The sequence below is a fragment of the Pezoporus wallicus genome, unplaced genomic scaffold (assembly GCF_028554395.1).
Source record: "Pezoporus wallicus isolate ANWC-B61680 ecotype Strahan unplaced genomic scaffold, APGP_CSIRO_Pwel_v1 scaffold_3294, whole genome shotgun sequence".
Classification (NCBI taxonomy): Eukaryota; Metazoa; Chordata; class Aves; order Psittaciformes; family Psittacidae; genus Pezoporus; species Pezoporus wallicus.
Window position 1 is genome coordinate 2,483,645 of NW_026635478.1, and position 17,449 is coordinate 2,501,093.

Below are 17,449 nucleotides of genomic sequence, written 5' to 3' on the forward strand. Positions count from 1 at the left end.
AGATGAATTTCCTCTTGCAAACTTGTCCAGTTCAGAGAGCATTCTATGAAGATAGTTGCACTAACCTTCAAAGCAATTGGTTTATGAAAATAACTTGTCTTTATAATTCAAAGTTTGAAATTGGCACACTCTTTAACATTCTTAGCTCTATATTTTAATTAAGTTTGAATTTAAAGATATTGTAATAACTTCCTATTTTGCAGCTTATCAATGGAAATACAGACAGTGTTATTATACAGACAGGAGCTCAAGAATCCCCCATTTCCTGCTGTTGCTTAAGTGAAGATCTTAAATTTGCAGCTTTTGGACAGGAGAGTGGAACAATAAAGGTATTACATCCTAAATTGATTTTAAAAAGCAGAAGACCCTTCTTGGTGCTTTTTCTTTTTAAAGAAATATCACTTAAGTAACTTTGTACAATAATATTCTTCAATATAATACTTCAACGTTTTTACATTTGTGAATGATGTCTAAATGACAGTAATTTAAAGGTAGTGCTAATAATGTAGCTCTGAATTTCATTTTATCAAGGACTAAGCTAATATAAATTTTTTATTGTTCCAGACCATTGACTGAGAATCACGTCTTCACAATCCCGTGTTATTTAAAAAATAATTTGATGTTCTTTTCTTCCTTTTCCTCAAGTATGTAAAATATAATTATTTCATTCTTCATTCTAAAGGTATTACAGTTGTTGGATGGGAAAGTTCTAAAGTCCCGGGAGGCCTACAAGACATCAGTGCAGCATTGTCAATTTACATCTGATTATCAGACTCTCATTTCAAGTGCTCATGATGCAGTTATACAGGTTTGGAAGATATTTAAAAAGATAAAGTTATAATTTCCAATTTATTTTAAAAGATCGTGTACACTATAGATAATGTAAAGTTAGTAAATGACTACTGTATTCTTTATTGCTTCATCTTGCAGCAAGAGACTGTAGAAACTGTAGCCTCTATTTATACCTTACATGATAATGAGTATTACACGATATCTATTTTTAATGTTGTGGATGACGGGCACCAACTCCTGTAAGATGGGGAAAGGAACGTTAGTTTTCAAAGGTTACTCAACACAGTTGTGATCGCATGAGTAAAGGATCTGGGATAAGACCCAGAACTGGCTATACATGGTAGGTCTGTCAGTGGGCTTGCTTACACTGAAGGAGGTATGAAGACCTGTCTCTGAGCAGGTTAGTGTGTCCACCTAGTCCAGTCCAGTCCTGAATACAGATACTAACTAGAAACAGAATGGCTGCACTAATGCAGTCTCAAATTAATCAGCTCTGCCTCTCAGCAGGGTAGATAGGCACCTGTGAAGCATTCTGGTGTGTCTATATTAGCATTTTAGCTCACCTCTGGGATGCATTTCTGAAATGAATGTTCTGGTCATTCATGCGTACTGTGCTTTAGTTTGCACTTCAGAGCAGTTACAGGCATACTGAAAGAATTCCTAAACCTAGAGCACATGCTGCAGGTGCTAATGAGCATTCGGTGCACACAGCCGAATTTGAGCTGTTTTAAATAAAGCCTCCAAAACACATGTGAATGCTGGTTCTCAGCACTGTTTTGCTCACCAAATCCGTTCCAATATCAGTGGTTTACCTACTTGCTGATATACATGCAACCTAAGCAGCATCCGATCTGAAGCTAGCTTGAGTGCCCTCGCTGTGGTCAATTAAGCAGTACAGACCGCTCATCAGTTTATCGGCTTCGGGATCCTTTTCAGGTTGGTTTTCCTCTGAGTCGTCCGCTCCCTCTAGTGGACAGCGTCTCACTCAAACCTCCAGCGTTGTCTGAACACCTCTGCTTTCTGAACTTTGCAGAAAACCCATTAATTTGAAAACTATAAGATCACTGGAATTTAAATTGATACTTAATAGCTTCTGTAAAATAAACTTCAAGAACCTATTCAGCTTTCAGTGAATAGTTGAATTAAAAATGTGTCATTTTATTATAAAAATGCAAAGCAAAATGGCATTTCATTAAAAATACGCTTTAGAAATATGGAATAAAGTTAATTTAAGTATGGATAATATGAGGTTTGTGAGATAATGGAAGTCTGTTGCAATAATCAAAGGTTTAAAACCCCAGACTTCTGGGATGCCTAGAAAATTATTCATTTGCTTTTCATTTTTAAATTGCCAGTAAATTTTAAGCATCAAATTCACTTTGAGAATCAGATTGTGTTTATTATAGGGAACTTTCTCATAGATTGAGTATGCCATAGTATTTAATATTCAATCTTCAGCATCTCTCCTATGGGTATCTTCAATATCTAACCTTTTAATTATAATTAGTTGCTGCCTCCATAAGAACTTTTTGTTATTCCTGTGACTTAAAAGTCAATTAGTTAATTCTTCTCATCTTCGCCATTAAAATTTTGGGATTTTTTTTTTTAAAGTATTCCATCTCTGTGATTAGGTATGGAATTGGCAGTTGGATGAATGTGTGTTTCTAAGAGGGCACAAGGAAGCAATCAAGGCTTTTAGACTTCTGGAAAATTCAAAACTCCTTTCTTGGTCATTTGATGGAACCGTTAAGGTAAATAAAAGGCTGTGAATTGACAAATCACACACAATACATTTCACCATCTTTTCTAACACTTGGTATTTTTGCACCTTGTGTTGCCACACATCTTACTGAATTGATTCTAAAGTCTGAGGTGACTTTTTAAGACACAATTTTGCATTTTCTGTTTCTGGTAAGGTTTACAGTCTTTTATTTTAACTGTACCAATAAGTACAACAAAATATTTGCCATATTAGAACTATGTAGTTGAGTTTATCTCTTATATATTCTTGTGTAAGATGCGGGTATGTTAACCTTTTTACAGTGTTACAGAAGTAACCTGTTTTCTTGTCTATTTGTTAGGTTTGGAATATCACTACTGGCAACACAGAAAAAGATTTTGCTTGCCATGGAGGCACTGTTCTTTCCTGTGCTGTTTCACCTGATGGTACTAAATTTTCATCTACTTCTGCTGACAAAACTGCAAAGGTTAGTTACTTTCTGTACACAGATAAAAATGATGGTTTATTTGTCCTGAAATATATGCTGTATTTTCTTTAATTCTGAGGTGACTAGTGATTATTTAAGCTATGCTGTTGTATTTTTAGTATTAAATTTCCTGCATCTGTGAACATGTTTCTAAAGCTATTACTGTTATTTCAGTATTCATCTTGGATATAACTTAAGGCTGTCCTGGTGACTTCTGTACAAATAAAATGCACATTTAGTGCACAAATTTGTGGAGAACACTTTGCTTAGTTTTCTGTATTGATTTATTAATAGTGTAACATCTTAATTTGGAAGCCTAAACTAAGAAAAAAATTCTGGAACTTCCAGTGAAAGTGCTGTCCATAGGTTCTGGTATTCCCATTTGGAAGCAAGGTGCAAAAAGTAAACTGTTTAATATTCTGGGGCTGCTCCATTAGATTTTTAAAGTGTCCTGTTATATTTTCTAAAATCTAGCTTTAAACTGATTGATGAATTCTTTTTCTGTGAACAGCTTGAAACTTTCTTGTAAATGACTCAGTTTGATTAGAGTATATTCCAAGGTTAAAAAATACACTTGCATGTGGTAGTAAATGCCTTCTTGTGTGATTCAGATGATAAAAAAACTACAATATAATACATACATAAATGCACACACATGTATGCACATATATAAAAACATCTTAAGTACAGTTGAATACTAATGATTTTGAACTGTCTTTTTCACTTTTCTGTAATGTTTTCCATTTAGATATGGAGCTTTCAAAGTCCATTTGTTCTTCATGAGCTGAAAGGTCACGAAGCCTGTGTGCGGTGCTGTACTTTCTCTCATAATAACAAATTATTGGCCACCGGAGATGACAAAGGAGAAATAAGGGTATTGCTTCAATCTTGCTGTTTATTTTTCAATTCAATTGATAGTTCAGACAGAAAAGTTTTCACAGTTTGTCTAATTTGTTAGCATTGTGGTGAACATTTGGGAGTCAAAAATAGTAAAGTTTGCCACATGAGATTAGTTTGTAACCGTATTAATAGATTTATGTCCTGTGAATGCTGAGAAACTGATTCACATAATTTACCAATAATTCTACTGTGAATTGCATGCATGATCAAATCCTCCATATACATTACAGTTCTAAGAGGAGAATTCATTTATTCTGGTTATTTTGTCACTTCAAGTAGAATGCTTATTTGCAATGGTTTTGTTCTCTAATATTAAAAAAATACATTTCAGCTTTCTGTACTTGAGATTTCCCCCCTTCCTCCCCCTTAGGTTTACTTATACCCATACTCTTCCCTCTCTTTTAGATCTGGGACATGTTAACAGGTGCATTAGTTCACTCCTGCTCCCCAGTTACTGTAGACGAAGGAGAACCAACGCATGGTGGTTGGGTAACAGACCTCTCATTTTCACCTGACAGTAAAATACTTGTGTCCTCTGGAGGCTATCTTAAGGTAAGCCTTTAAACAATAAAATATCCAAACATGCCTAATTAAATGGCAGTGTTCTGATAATTCTAAATGAAAATGCAGATTAATTCAAGGAAAGAAACCTGAGATGTTTTACTGAACACAAAGCTCTTAAATTTTCATGACTGTTAAGCTCTTTTCACTTCTTCTGAAATCTGAAACCGCCCTGAAAAGGTCTCATACAAATTTAGGCTTAGACTTGGAATTTGGTTTTGAACACCATATATTCAATTCTTTTTAGCTTCAGATTTTTGTTATTTTTATATTGTTATCACTGTGTAGTTGTAAATCTGTATTATGCACACAACAGTAGTGTTACATATTTCATGAGGTAAGTAATAAGTAGTAAGACCACCTTTTATAGATGATCAAAGCTGAAGGTAATCTGTTTCGATATTTTTCTACTGCACTGAAATTTTGCAAGAATAGAGGGCATTGGAACAGTCAAGTAAAAGCGTTGTGCTGGATTGCGTTTGGTTCCAATTTGCATTGGTTTACAGTCTTTCCAAGAAATCTGAAATTTCAGATTTCAGTCTACATTCATGCAGCAAACTGATGGTGGAAGGTTTCTCTGTATCTTTGTTATTGGTGCTTACTGTAGATCTTAAAAAAAAAATTTTAAAAAATAAAAAAAATGAGATATCACTGGAAAAAAAGTCTGTCTTGCTAACAAAATTGTAAATGGTTGATCCTCTTGTGAATCCAGCCAAGTTCCTGAATCGAACCATAGTTTCAGTTATATTGTCTGACAATGTGTTTCATATATTCATTTGGTTATATAAAAATGCATAATCTTTTAAATTTGGGGCATGTTACAGTTTAAGTCTATTTTGTGGTGAGGCAAGAGGCAGTACCTCAATTTATTGGTTTGTATGCTTTCTTGAAATTGAACAGCTTTGGTCTTTTTGAAGTTTGAAAGTCTTACGCCTCTCTGCTAACTGGTCCTAAATGTTTTCTACTGAAGATTGCTTGGGTTTAATTTCTAATTCTACGTTTTTGGGAAAAGCAGTCATCCGGGCTTGCCATGATAAGCCTGTTGATAGAATTTATCCTAAGCATTCTTCAACAAACTGAAAGTGTGTTCTTTTTTTCTTTTTTTTCAGTGGTGGAATGTAAATACTGGAGAATCCTTACAGACCTTCTACACAAACGGAACAAACCTCAAGTCAATACGTGTGTCCCCTAATTTCAAAGTGTATGTGACTGTTGATAATCTTGGTATTCTTTATGTATTACAGAAGATGTGATTCATGTGCTGAACACTGCAAAGATAATTCATTTTTTAAGATGGAAAGAAAATTGTGCTAAATGTTTGATACTCATTAAGATGTGAATTATATTTCATTGTTCATGTTGTCTTTATGTATATTTATGTACATTTATGCATGTATTTTCAAATGAACTTGCATGTAATTGTGGTTTTGTTAAGCATTATTATAATCCTTAAATCTTATTTGTGTATTAAGTACATTGCTTCAAATTTTGTAAGGAAATTATATTAAGATTTGTTCAAATTAGTTAAAATTAATAACAGTGAAGAAATAATAGGAATTTAATACTTTGAAATGTTGCTTTGTGCTATGACTAATGGCTAAATGTTCTCTAGCCATGAACAGAGCTATGTGAGATGCAAAAACATTTTTTTTACTGCGATACAATGATTTTCATTTAGTACAGAATGGAAAGAATCAGGGACATCCGTTGTTTGAAAAATGAAACTAGTTATGTTGGTGCTTGATGTTCAGAACAAATCAAGTAGCTGATTTATAGTGCTTCCCACTTGCAATAAGAACCTTCACGCTTCTAACCTTGTGAAGATAAAAGTGCATTGTAACACATATGAGCTATTCCTATTGAGGAGAACATCTTGACTCTTGTTTTCTCAAGGCAAAATCTGAAAGGATTTTGTAATTGAAGTGGAAGAGATTGTACTGTATTTCTAGTCAAAAGATGGATACAGCTAATCAGCTAAACTAAGAATGGAAAATATTTAAAAGGTATATATTGAAAAATATAAGATTATGTGAATTTTAGTCATTTTTTTCTTTTGGAATTTGCATTGTTTATACAATGGATACATTTTACTTTCATCAGCTTTGTTTACATGAGATTCTGTGAACAGGGATCTCTTGCCTGATAATATGTGATTATTATTTTTTTCTTAATTGTAATTTTTATAGCCTATTTATAGATTCAACATGCGGTAAAAATGTTTTGTACTAATTATACTTGACATATCTTTTGTGAATAATTAGATAACAATTTTTCTTAGATATCCAGTTTTGTTCTAGCAAATTGCGTCTCAACTGTTATGCGTAGCTGCACAAGGATTAATATAATGATTTTCATATTTTTATACTTGGCAGTAGAACACTCCATCTAAGTACTTGATTCTAAAAAGTACATTATAAGTGTCTCAACTGGTACTGAATAATGAAGTTCTCAGTTCTAAGTTGGTTTTTTTGTGTGTGTGTGTGCATTTCAAAAGATTTAATATACATTCTTGGTATTTTCCTGGTTTTGACAACTGTTTCTTTTCCTCTTCTTTTAACTTGAAATTCCACCATTTCTAAGGTGCTATTTAATATGGGTCAGTGTAATCAAAGTACTGCTGGCAGAAATCTAAAGAGAAGGAATTCAATAGAAAAAATACGATGTTTTGTATTCTGAGTACGTACAGCATTCAATAAAGATAATCCAGGCAGTACTGGCCAAAGCTGTAAATAAATTTGACTTCCTGAGTGTCCTTATGGGCTATTTTTGGTTTGTTTTCTTTGGGGCTTTTTGTTTGTTTGGTTTTTTTGTTTTGTTTTGTTTAAAGGGTAAGAGAGAGGGGGAGTGCTGTTTTTTAAATTATCTTCTATTGTGTTTTTATTTTCAATTTAAACATAATGCTGTTTTACAAACTACATCAAAAGTACTTTGACAGGTAACCAACAGTATTAAATATAAGCATGGAAGTATGCACCAACAAAAGGAAACTGAAGTCTTGGAATATGTGGTGCAATGTTCAGGACAGAGTTGCTTCTGTCTAGTTTGTACAGACCTTATCATCCCCCTCTGAACAGCTGAAGTTTTAAGGAGCAGGAATCTCCTCTCTGCCGATGTCCTTTGACTGCATAGGCTGTGCTGTTCTTATTGCATGGGACCATGTTGGTCTGAACTTAGAGACCCAACTGGGTAAAAAGATAAGGATAAATGTTTCGTGTTAGGAATCAGGGCTGATAGTTGCCTTTTGTGACAATGCTAATGAAACTCTGACAGGAAAAACTGATCATGTTTTAATGAAGAATGTGAATGGTAGATGAGCAGAGTTCATAGACGATTTCAATTTTGAAGTGAGTAGGAAGCAAGTAGCACAAAGCTTGAAGAAGTGTGAGATAAATAGTCAATCCTTCAGTTACTCTGCAAGAAAAACAGCACAGCAGCTCTAATTGCTGAAACTGAGGAGTGCTTCATAGAAGGTGGTGTTAATAGAGTCAGGATGGTTGCATTCATGTGCTAATGTATGGAGTTGGCTGTAGGCCTTTTTTAGTTTAGGTGGAAGAGAAATAGGGATGAGAGAGTCTGAAGAGCCAAACAACAGATTTGACTTGCAAGATATGATGACAATTTAAATGGAAAATTGTTAAAATAGGGGCCAACCAAGGCCCCCACTTCTTTAAAATACTGAAGAAGCTTAAGGCAGTTTACCGTAATGAGTCCTGCTGTGTCATCTGGTTTAGTTGTTCTCTTTGATGTGAAATGTATTTTGAAGGAAACAAAAGAAAGTTTGGCCAAAAGCAATTTTTATGTAGATGGAACATTAGTGCTTCCATTATCTCTTGTAATGCCAGATCAAATTGAATCAGCCTTCGTTAAAATTTAGCTAATGAGCATTGCCAATTTTATCTAGTTCTTTAACTGAAATCATAATATGCTTTTGTGTAAACAATTTTTAGGTACATTCCCTATTCATGATGCCTATCAGCTTCTGCAGAAGTTTCGAGTCTCTTCACTTTGGCAAGTAGACCTGTAGTGCCTTCACAAATCTTTTCTCTCTTTTGTTTATCAACAAGGAATTTTATCCATATGTGACACAGCTGCTCAAGAGGATGCTTTATATTGCCTTGAATTGTACTAATCCTTTTAACTACATCATTCCCTTTCCCCCTCTCTTATCTTACACAGTCATTTGAAATGGAACTGCAACTGGAAATGCACTTAATTGCCTGAGGTTTTTCCATGTTAAAGTTTATAGATCTCTTGTTGTGATGGAGTGTGTAGGTAGAGCTGGAACTGGTTAACCTGTTGGCAGTAGAGGAACATCCTCCACCCCAAAATTATTCTCTCACCCCTAGAAAATGATGCAGTTAAACTCTATATTACAGAATGCTGTGCAAATTGTTTACCCCCCTCAGGTTTTTTTTATTTAGTGAAGTTTCTGTATGGGACCCAGTTCCCCAGGTTGTATCTAGCTATGGCAGAGTCTGTGTCCTTGTCTCTGCTTTCCCAAGGTGTTTTACAGAAGTTGATGGCTTTGCCAGTTTCAGGGGGAAAGACAGGCTGAGAAAACAGTCTGACTTAGGTGGTTTCTTCTGCTCTTCTAGAACAAAATGTTGCAGGGAGGCCACTCCACCCCATCTTCAGGAAGCCAGTAAATCCAGACTACCAGCAGGTCATCAAGAATTTAGGTATGTTCTTGCAATTGCCAGTAGAACATGAACCCCATACCTAACTGTTCGGTTGCCTTTTCTCCTACATACCAAAAAGAGATGTGGTGGCAATGCCAAGGAGTGCAAAAGTTAGCCTTGCAGCTGAGGGATGCTTTCTGGTATTTCCCTCTGACAGCCCACACCTGGGTATATTTGCCCACATTTTGGTTTCCTCCTCCATCGACTGTAAAGAAACAAATTTATTTGGGCTCATAGAAAGTGATAGAAGCTCTGAGTACTTGGGATGCCTCACTTCTGTTGTGATTTCAAGAGCAGAAGCTAAATGAACCTTAGTGTTGGGAGAACAGGGAGTGTGCCAGATACTTGGAACACTAGTGTGATTTTTGTGCTCAGTTTCACTTTGTTCTTTCAAACGAGGAATGGGACACAATCACTGGCTTTACCAATATGCAATGAGATATTGAGACTAGTCTTTTTTGTGGCTGTTAAGGTGCATCCTAGAAGATCCAGTGAATATGAAGGAGTAGTATTTTCTGTCTGCGTGTGTGACCAACAATTTCAGCACTTCTTGTCTCCTGTCTGCATGATATAGCACAATTGTGTGATAGTTGAACTAGCTGAACTATTTAAGTGCTGTGTTTATTCAGAAAGTATCTGTGTTTCAATAGGCAGTTTCTTTTCTCTCTTGAGGCCTGACTGTTTGCAGAACAAATTAGCTTCCTGTGCTTGTTTCTATTTAACAAACCACAAACTGTATGCATGACAAGTGCTCTGAGAATGGTTAGATTCAAGTCCTTCAGGCTACAGCAGATTCTTGTTCTGTACTGAAGAGGGATCATCTGAGTACTCAGGATACCACAATTAGACTCTGTGTTTATGCAGTATTTTTCATCTTGTATCTACTTCTTTCAATTTATTTGTATCCTTTTTTCATTATTTTTTTTAGCTTTGTTCAGGTTCTCTAATAACATATGAGCTACATGAATTTTGAAAATCATGATGTTTAAAATAACTCAAAATGAAGCAGAGACAAATTTACCCAATCCAGCTGTGTAGGAGTAGATACAATGCTACTTAGAGTATGTGTTATTTCTAATACATAAAATAATGTAAAGTCTGCTTAATATTTAAAATGCCTTTTAAAAATTCTATTTTACATTTCTCTCTTTTCTAAAGCAGTAGGCCCTTTTAATTGTTCTTTACTATTTGTATAGCAAATTTCATTTATGTACTTAGCCAGTACTAGAAAACAACATGAGAACAGGGATTTCCTGTAATTCTGAAAATCACATTATTTGTCTCCAAAGAAAGCAATAACTGGCCCATACTTCTCTTCATCACTAGAATTAATGTTCAGGTTTATGTGTGCTAAGCCATTGTAGCCTGCTGGTTCAAGCTCTTATTTCAGTGCTAATAGGCTTGCAGTGTTTTGAAATCAAGTTTTCCAGTCCAAGAGACACAATGGCAGGGATGTTTCTGTCCGCACTTCCCATTTAGAGCCATTTAAATTCAGCTTTTGATACTATGATGAGTATTGGATGTTGTTTATAAGCCCCTTGGCAGAAGTAGTTTAGGAAGAAAAGATTAAGGAAACATTGAAAAATATGCTTTTGTTTTTACAGTGCTGCAACAATGCATGAGAAGAGTGGCATATTTTTAATGCAAGATTTGGAGATGCTTAGAGTTTTGTCTTTTTAACAGGTGTTTCGTTTGTGGTGCGGGGTTTTGTTCCTTTTTTTGTTTTGGTTTTGTGTTTTTTTTGTTTTGGTCTTGTTTTTTGGTTGGTTCATTGGTTGGATTTTTTTTTTTTGGTAGAGAATAGATGAATGAACAGCCATAGGTGTATGCCAGGAGAAGTCAGTCTTTAAATACAAATCAAACATTTTGATTTAAAGAATCCACTCTAAAGCCAATAGTCATGTCTTGGTGTTGAGCACTCAGCATCTGGACAATAGTGTAGATATACTTACACAAGTTGGTAGCTCCTAATTTTTGCAGTGTATTTGCGTGTTTTCTTACAAGGTGCCGTGGAGTTCACTTATATTCATTACCATATAGCAATTACACATTTTATATTTCCTGCTGTACAAATGAGAGATTGGAGGAAATGTGTGGAAGGGGTCTCATCAATATGTGACTTGAACTTCAGAACTGGGAAATGTGAGGAAGAAGAGTTTCAAGGAGTTTAACATATTAAATGTTGGTTAAATTTTACCTTTATTTGAATATATGTTTAACAATAGCATGAAAAAAGGTCACCTGAGTGTATGTGAATTTTCAAAATATTCATAGAGATATTTTTAACATCATGCAGAAGTTGCACTCTCAATTTCTCAAAGCCAAACAGTTGTGGCTTTTGTCCACTCTAAAAATTATACAGCAGATACTAATATTTTTTCTTTCTACAGTATCAAGGATGCAGCTATTAAATTGCTGCTCTGACTCAGCAGCTGATTTTTTTCATAGTCTGAAGCACTGGGATTGAGGTAGATCTTCTGAGTACATGTTCATTCAAAAGAAGGATGCTTAAGTGGCCAAACTGAATCTGTGGAAGAAGAGTGTGTTTTTCACTGCAAGATTGCAAGTGAATACCTGTCAGAGACAGGTACAATTCAGTTGAACTACATGTGGCCTGTAATTTTCTTCACAGTTTATCTTGAGCATTTAAATTTGGTTAAAAATATGTTAAGCAATAGATGGCAATAAGCTAAAAGCTAATTTGATTGGTTTATCTTGTTTTTCAAAAAATATCTTTGTTCAAAGGGTTAAAATATCAGTTGTGGTAGACATGGGAAAAAAGTCTTGAAATTATGGTCTATTTTTGCTTTTAAAGTTCTATTACCTCTGCAGCTTTTTACACTTTGCAGTTTCTCTGCTTTACCCCTTATTACATCTCATATTTAGTCCTTTGTTACTACTGCCTGCCTGTTTTTCAAATGCTTTTCCACTGTTCAGGGTTCTAGTATTGATAATGCTAGGGGACGATTTGCTGGAACAAAGTTGTATTTCACTCACTATCCTTTCTTTTATCCAGAGTGGCCTTGTGGAATGAAGCATTTTCTCAAATTGTGTTCTGGATCTCTCTGGTTTCTTCAGTGTGTATTAGTGAAAAAAATAACGATCTCCAACAAGCTGTTACACAAGTGCTTTTTTGCATTATATTTGCTTTTTTTATGCTAAAATGTGAGTCTGGGGAATAAAGATCATATCGAAAAATGATCTTCTGACATTTTCAGTTTTCATACAAATTAGATCTGCTTTTCAAAAATTAAACCACAGTGCTCACACGGCTTGTACCTCTAGTTCGCATCGCTTACTTTGCTCCTTATTTGAGTTCTGTCATGGGCTAGAAACCATTTTAAGATATATATCTGTCCATGTGTTCATTTTGTTAAGCAAGAATCTATCTGGCAAATGAGAATTTGATCACAGTGACTACTCTGAGAATTTAGCAGAAAATAAAAGTGGTCTTAACTTTGATATACTCTTCTTTCTCACAAAAACAAAGTTTGGATGTTGAAATTAGCGAGCAGCTTTGAGCTTGGGTGTCTTCTGTTTTGAATGTGTTCTGTGCAACATTTGAGTTCAAAGAAAGTGGTTTTCCCTGTTGAAATGACCAGACTGAGATATTTTTTTCCTATTTCTAAGTAATTTCGTGGCTGCTGAGATTCCTTGAAGGGAAAAATTGGAAACATAGTCAAAACTTCAAACCGAGAACAGCTCAATTGGGTATTGTAACTCAAGGACTTGGTCCAAACAGGAGGACTGCAAAACTTCTCCCCCAGGGCAAGTAAAGACAATTTAAGTGACTGCAGTCAGAGATCAGTAGCACAGATATTCCAGTAGCAGTGGCATGTTAAAGGTGTAACTGTAATGGTTGTATAGTGACTGACAGAAACTACTTATTTTTAACAGTTAAGCACTTTTTGCTTTCCATTTGAAACACTAATTCTGCTCTTGCCGATTCTTGGACTTTGCTACTTTGCTTTTTCTTCCTCTAAGCCAGTTTTAGAGTCTATTTTGAATAGGATATTCAAATAATTCTGGCATTTATCCTTAAGAACTGGGTACCTTAATCTATCTTTCCTTTTCAGAGTTGTTTTTTCCCAACAGATTCTGCTATGTTAAACAAGTAAAGCCATATAACAAACATTTCAGTAATCAGGCTAACATAAAGTACTCATAAATTATCACCAGGCAGCTCTAAATCTGTCATAAATTCTTACTGAGTTGCTCGCAGGAATGTTTATGTAATTGAAAGAAACTATAGAAAGGAAGTTAAGTCTCCATTTTACAAGTTAAATCAACTACAGCGAGATGAAAAACACCCACACATTTGGCTTTGGATCAGTGGAGACGTTCTTGAAAAGCAAACCTTTATGAAATTTTGATTATGAAATCAAATTATGAAATTAAATTCAAGGTGTAAAGATTAGCAGTTTTTCAAGTGTCACCAATTTGTATGTTGCTTGCATATTCCTTGTATAACAGGGTATCACCTTGGTCAGGGAGTTACAGATTTGGAATTATTCCAGCAAAACTATTTTTGGCATAGATGGGAACATGGATGTAATGTAGGATGTGTTCAAGCTGGGAATCATTGAAAAGGGTTCAAGGAGTTACAGTTCCACAGATGTGAACCCCCCTTCTTGCTGAAGACGTGAACCCACCAAACCTGCTGAACAAGATGCTATCTTACATGACATCCATTAAAAAAGAGGTGTAGAAGATGCAGTGAAACATAGATAAATGTGTTAGGGGATGGTTATGATATTTTAGATTGCAGATTGCAAAGTAAAGCATGAAAGTGACTGATATGGGTTTGCACACCAATGAGTGAAATACCAGTAAGCAAAGTAAATGAGAGGTCATTTGTATTAAACCTATGCAGTTAACAAAAAGCAGCTTATTTCATTGATCACAGTGACACAGTTATGAAATACGATGTTGGAAAGACAATATATTTGGAGTATATTAATCACAGGGACAGGAAATTTATAATCTTAACAGGGGCAAGGATGCGTTTTTTCAAACTAAAGAATTTTGAATTGGCGAGTCCAAACAATAAATAGCCAATGTCCGAGATGGATAAGATGAAGTGTCCTTTGAATCACACCTTGAAAAAATGAAAAATTTCTAAAGGATTGTGAATATGATAATTCTGGTGTTTTGAAAGAAGTGGCCAAGGCAACTATTGACCTGAAGTCAGTCCTGACTAAAACAGTGGAATGGCAGATTTAAGGTTATATGGGAGAGTCTATCCTGAACATCACAGAATGTGTCTAGGTGTTGCTGATTGTTCTGGGTTTATGTTCTTTGTGGTGAGACACTGGCACAGGTTACCCAGAGAAGCTGTGGCTGGCTGCTCCACCCCTGGCGGTGTTCAAGGCCAGGTTGGATGGGGCTTTGAGCAGCCTGCTCTAGTGGAAGGTGTTCCTGCCTATGGTGGGGAATTGGAACTGGATGAGCTTTCAAGTCCCTTCCAACCCCAACTGTTCTATGAGTCTATGAAATTGGCTGCTTTAGGAAGTGCGGCACTGCGCACAGGTGATCTGTGCCTTCAGGTAAAACATGTTTTGTTTTCCTAGTGCGGTTTCCTTGTAGATTGTGTCATATAGTGACTAGATTTCTGCCTGGGAAATAGGTTTGCCCCGGGGACCAAGCGGCGGCGGGAGCGGGGCCGGAGGCCGCGAGGGGACGGCTGCCGGTGGAGGAGGTCGGGGCGGTCGAGGAGCGAAAGAAGGCGGCTGCTGAGCAGCGGGAGAAGGCGGCGGAGGAGCCGAGCCCCGCGGTCGAGCCCAGCCCTGCGACGGCCGAGAGCATTCCCCGGAAGCCGCCCGCCGAGCCCCAGGAGGATGCAGGAGACCACGCAGCATTTCCCAGCAAGGCAGAGGAGGAAGAGCTGGACTCGGAAAAGAGAAGGTGGTGGTGGGAGAGCCGGCAAGCACAGCAGCTACACCAGCCCCAGTGACAAGTACAGCAGCATCGTTTGAGAGGTCTGAAGGTTTTGAATGGCCTTTGGGTATCGTTGGGACCTGCCTGCTGATTGTGATGGGGATCAGCATGTTGGCACACACACAGACTGTGTTCTATCCACAACCATTTTGTCTGATCTCAAAAGTTAAGCAGAGTCAGGTTTGGGTCTTGTCTGGGGTTAGACGAGGATATAGGAGGACCAGGAGATTTTCCCCAAGGCTGGACAGTCATGAGTGGCAGGGTGTGTGGGACAGTATGGGCAAGTATCTAGTATACTGGGCCCCTCCAGTGCTTTGGAAGTGTCAGAGATGGAAGGCAGCTGTATGGAGTCCCCAGCAACAAGCTGCAGAAACTGCTGAAGGGGATGGTGAATCATTTTGAGCCTGGTGGGCCCATGGCACTTCAGGCCATCAGGGCAGAGATGCAACATAGAGATGGACTCATGATGGAGGGGTGGACTTAGCAATGGACGCTATTGACTAGGTGATTCACGTCTGTGAACACTGCACACAGCCTCTCCTGCTCTGAAAAACTGTTACAAGAGATGGAGCCCGACATCATGGACCGAATGAAATCAGCAGGTTTATAGGGATTGGTCCATGAACTAAGAAATGACCTCTTTCTCTCTGTCTGTGTGTGTATGTGGATGTATATATATCTGTAAGAGCGATATTGAAAATCTGGGATCTAAGCATGACGTGAATGGTATGGAATAAGGGGTGGATAATGTCCTGGGTTCAGCAGTAGCAGTCATGTTTCTCCTTCTTGGTAGCTGGTGCAGTGCAGTGTTTTGACTTTCGGCTCAGGAACAGAGCTGATAACAAAGATGTTTTGGTTTGTCCAAGGACTTTATGAGCCTCATACTCTGCCAGGGAGGAGGGGAAGCCAGGAGGAAGCAGAGACAGGACACCTGACCCAAACTGACCAAAGAGCTATTCCATACCACAGCACGTCATGCCCAGGAGGTAAACTGGGAGTTAGCTGAAAGGGCTGGGAGACTGCAGGGTTGGAGGAGGTATCGGTCGGAGCTTGGTCGGGCTGGGGGGCGAGTTATCGGTCGGCTGGTGCTGAGGTGTTGTATTCTCTTCCCTTGTTATTTCCTTTATCATTGTTATTATTGGTGGTAGCAGTAGTGATCTGTGTTATACCTTAGTTACTAAACTGTTCTTATCTCAACCTGTGGGAGTTGCATTCTTTTGATTCTCCTCTCCATCCCTCTGGGAGTAGGGGGAGTGCAAGAAGGGGGGGAGTGAGTGAACAAGCTGGCTGGCTGGGTTTGAACCACGACACTGATATATTCCAGACTATATAGAATAATGTAAGCATATATAGGTAACTTAAAAAAATACTACTAATTTTTTCAACAAAATTAAAGAAATAAGTAGTGCTACCCTCAATTATATTCATTAGGATATTTTTGCTTAGAGACATGCTCAAGCCCTTAATTCTGCAGCCTGCAAATTATCATTATCCAACAATTACAAGCAGAAGAATGAAGGCTGCGCTGCATCTAATGCATTTGTGAAATTAGTGTAGTCTTTTTTCCTCATGGTGTCACTATAGGATAAATTTAATGCTGTTTAGGTATTCTCTGCTCTGAGCGTATTTCCATTTCCTTTGTCTCACTCTTTCTGTATTCTTTATTAAGTGTTTAGAAAAGATGATAATGAATATACTGCCTTGAAATTTGGACATGTTCTCTCAAGCACTGACCCATCTTCAGCATTGTATGTGAATTTTTGTTTTTTAATAGGATTTTATTACTATAATACATTTAGCTTTGGAAGAGGATCTGGAGAATTTGAGCAGCTCTTCTAATGACTTGAAGATAGGAATTGCCATGTTCTAAAGAAATCATAAAAAGGTTCGTATCTTACAATTAAGTGAGCTTACGATGTTAAATCCGAGATGTATTTTCCCTGTTTTTGGAAGAAGTCTAAGGCCCTCAGTTTCTATCTAAGCTTTGCTTTTTATATCAAGCCTTTGTAAAATGTTTTGAATTCGTCTTTTTAGATTGATACAAAGATAGTTTTCTTTTCCAAGCTGTTAGTGGCAAGAGTAAAGAGAGAGAATTTTGTTTCATTTACATACCTGATGGCATTTTCATCTGTCTAGTTGTTTCCACTTTACCCAGAGCCACATTCTCAAAGATATTTATGTACGTGACTTCCACAGTGGAAGGATAAAAGATGTGCTACTAGCAAATGCATATAAAGTAGGACTGAAGAGAGATTTCTTTATGGTATTGTATAAGAGCGGGAGCCAGGCAAAGAGGTGCTGTTTCCCATTCCTGCATTTGCAGCACATCTTTCCTGAAAGGTGAAAACCATAGGCCTTTTTCTTGCCTTTTCT

General features: G+C 37.0%; 1 protein-coding gene across 4 annotated transcripts in view; it reads left to right on the plus strand.

Moving 5' to 3' along the window:
- APAF1 (apoptotic peptidase activating factor 1) overlaps positions 1-7,194 on the plus strand; it is a 30,539-nt gene extending 23,345 nt beyond the window's left edge. For 3 of the 4 annotated variants that reach the window (XM_057425162.1, XM_057425170.1, XM_057425179.1), the window contains 7 exons: positions 204-329; positions 683-808; positions 2,424-2,543; positions 2,874-2,999; positions 3,748-3,873; positions 4,305-4,451; positions 5,570-7,194. In XM_057425162.1, coding sequence (XP_057281145.1) covers positions 204-329; positions 683-808; positions 2,424-2,543; positions 2,874-2,999; positions 3,748-3,873; positions 4,305-4,451; positions 5,570-5,713 — 915 coding nt within the window. In that variant the 3' untranslated portion in view covers positions 5,714-7,194. Of the gene's footprint in view, positions 1-203; positions 330-682; positions 809-2,423; positions 2,544-2,873; positions 3,000-3,747; positions 3,874-4,269; positions 4,452-5,569 lie in introns of those variants that run through there. The other variant, XM_057425187.1, reaches the window with a different exon arrangement.
- The last annotated feature ends 10,255 nt before the right edge of the window (positions 7,195-17,449 follow it).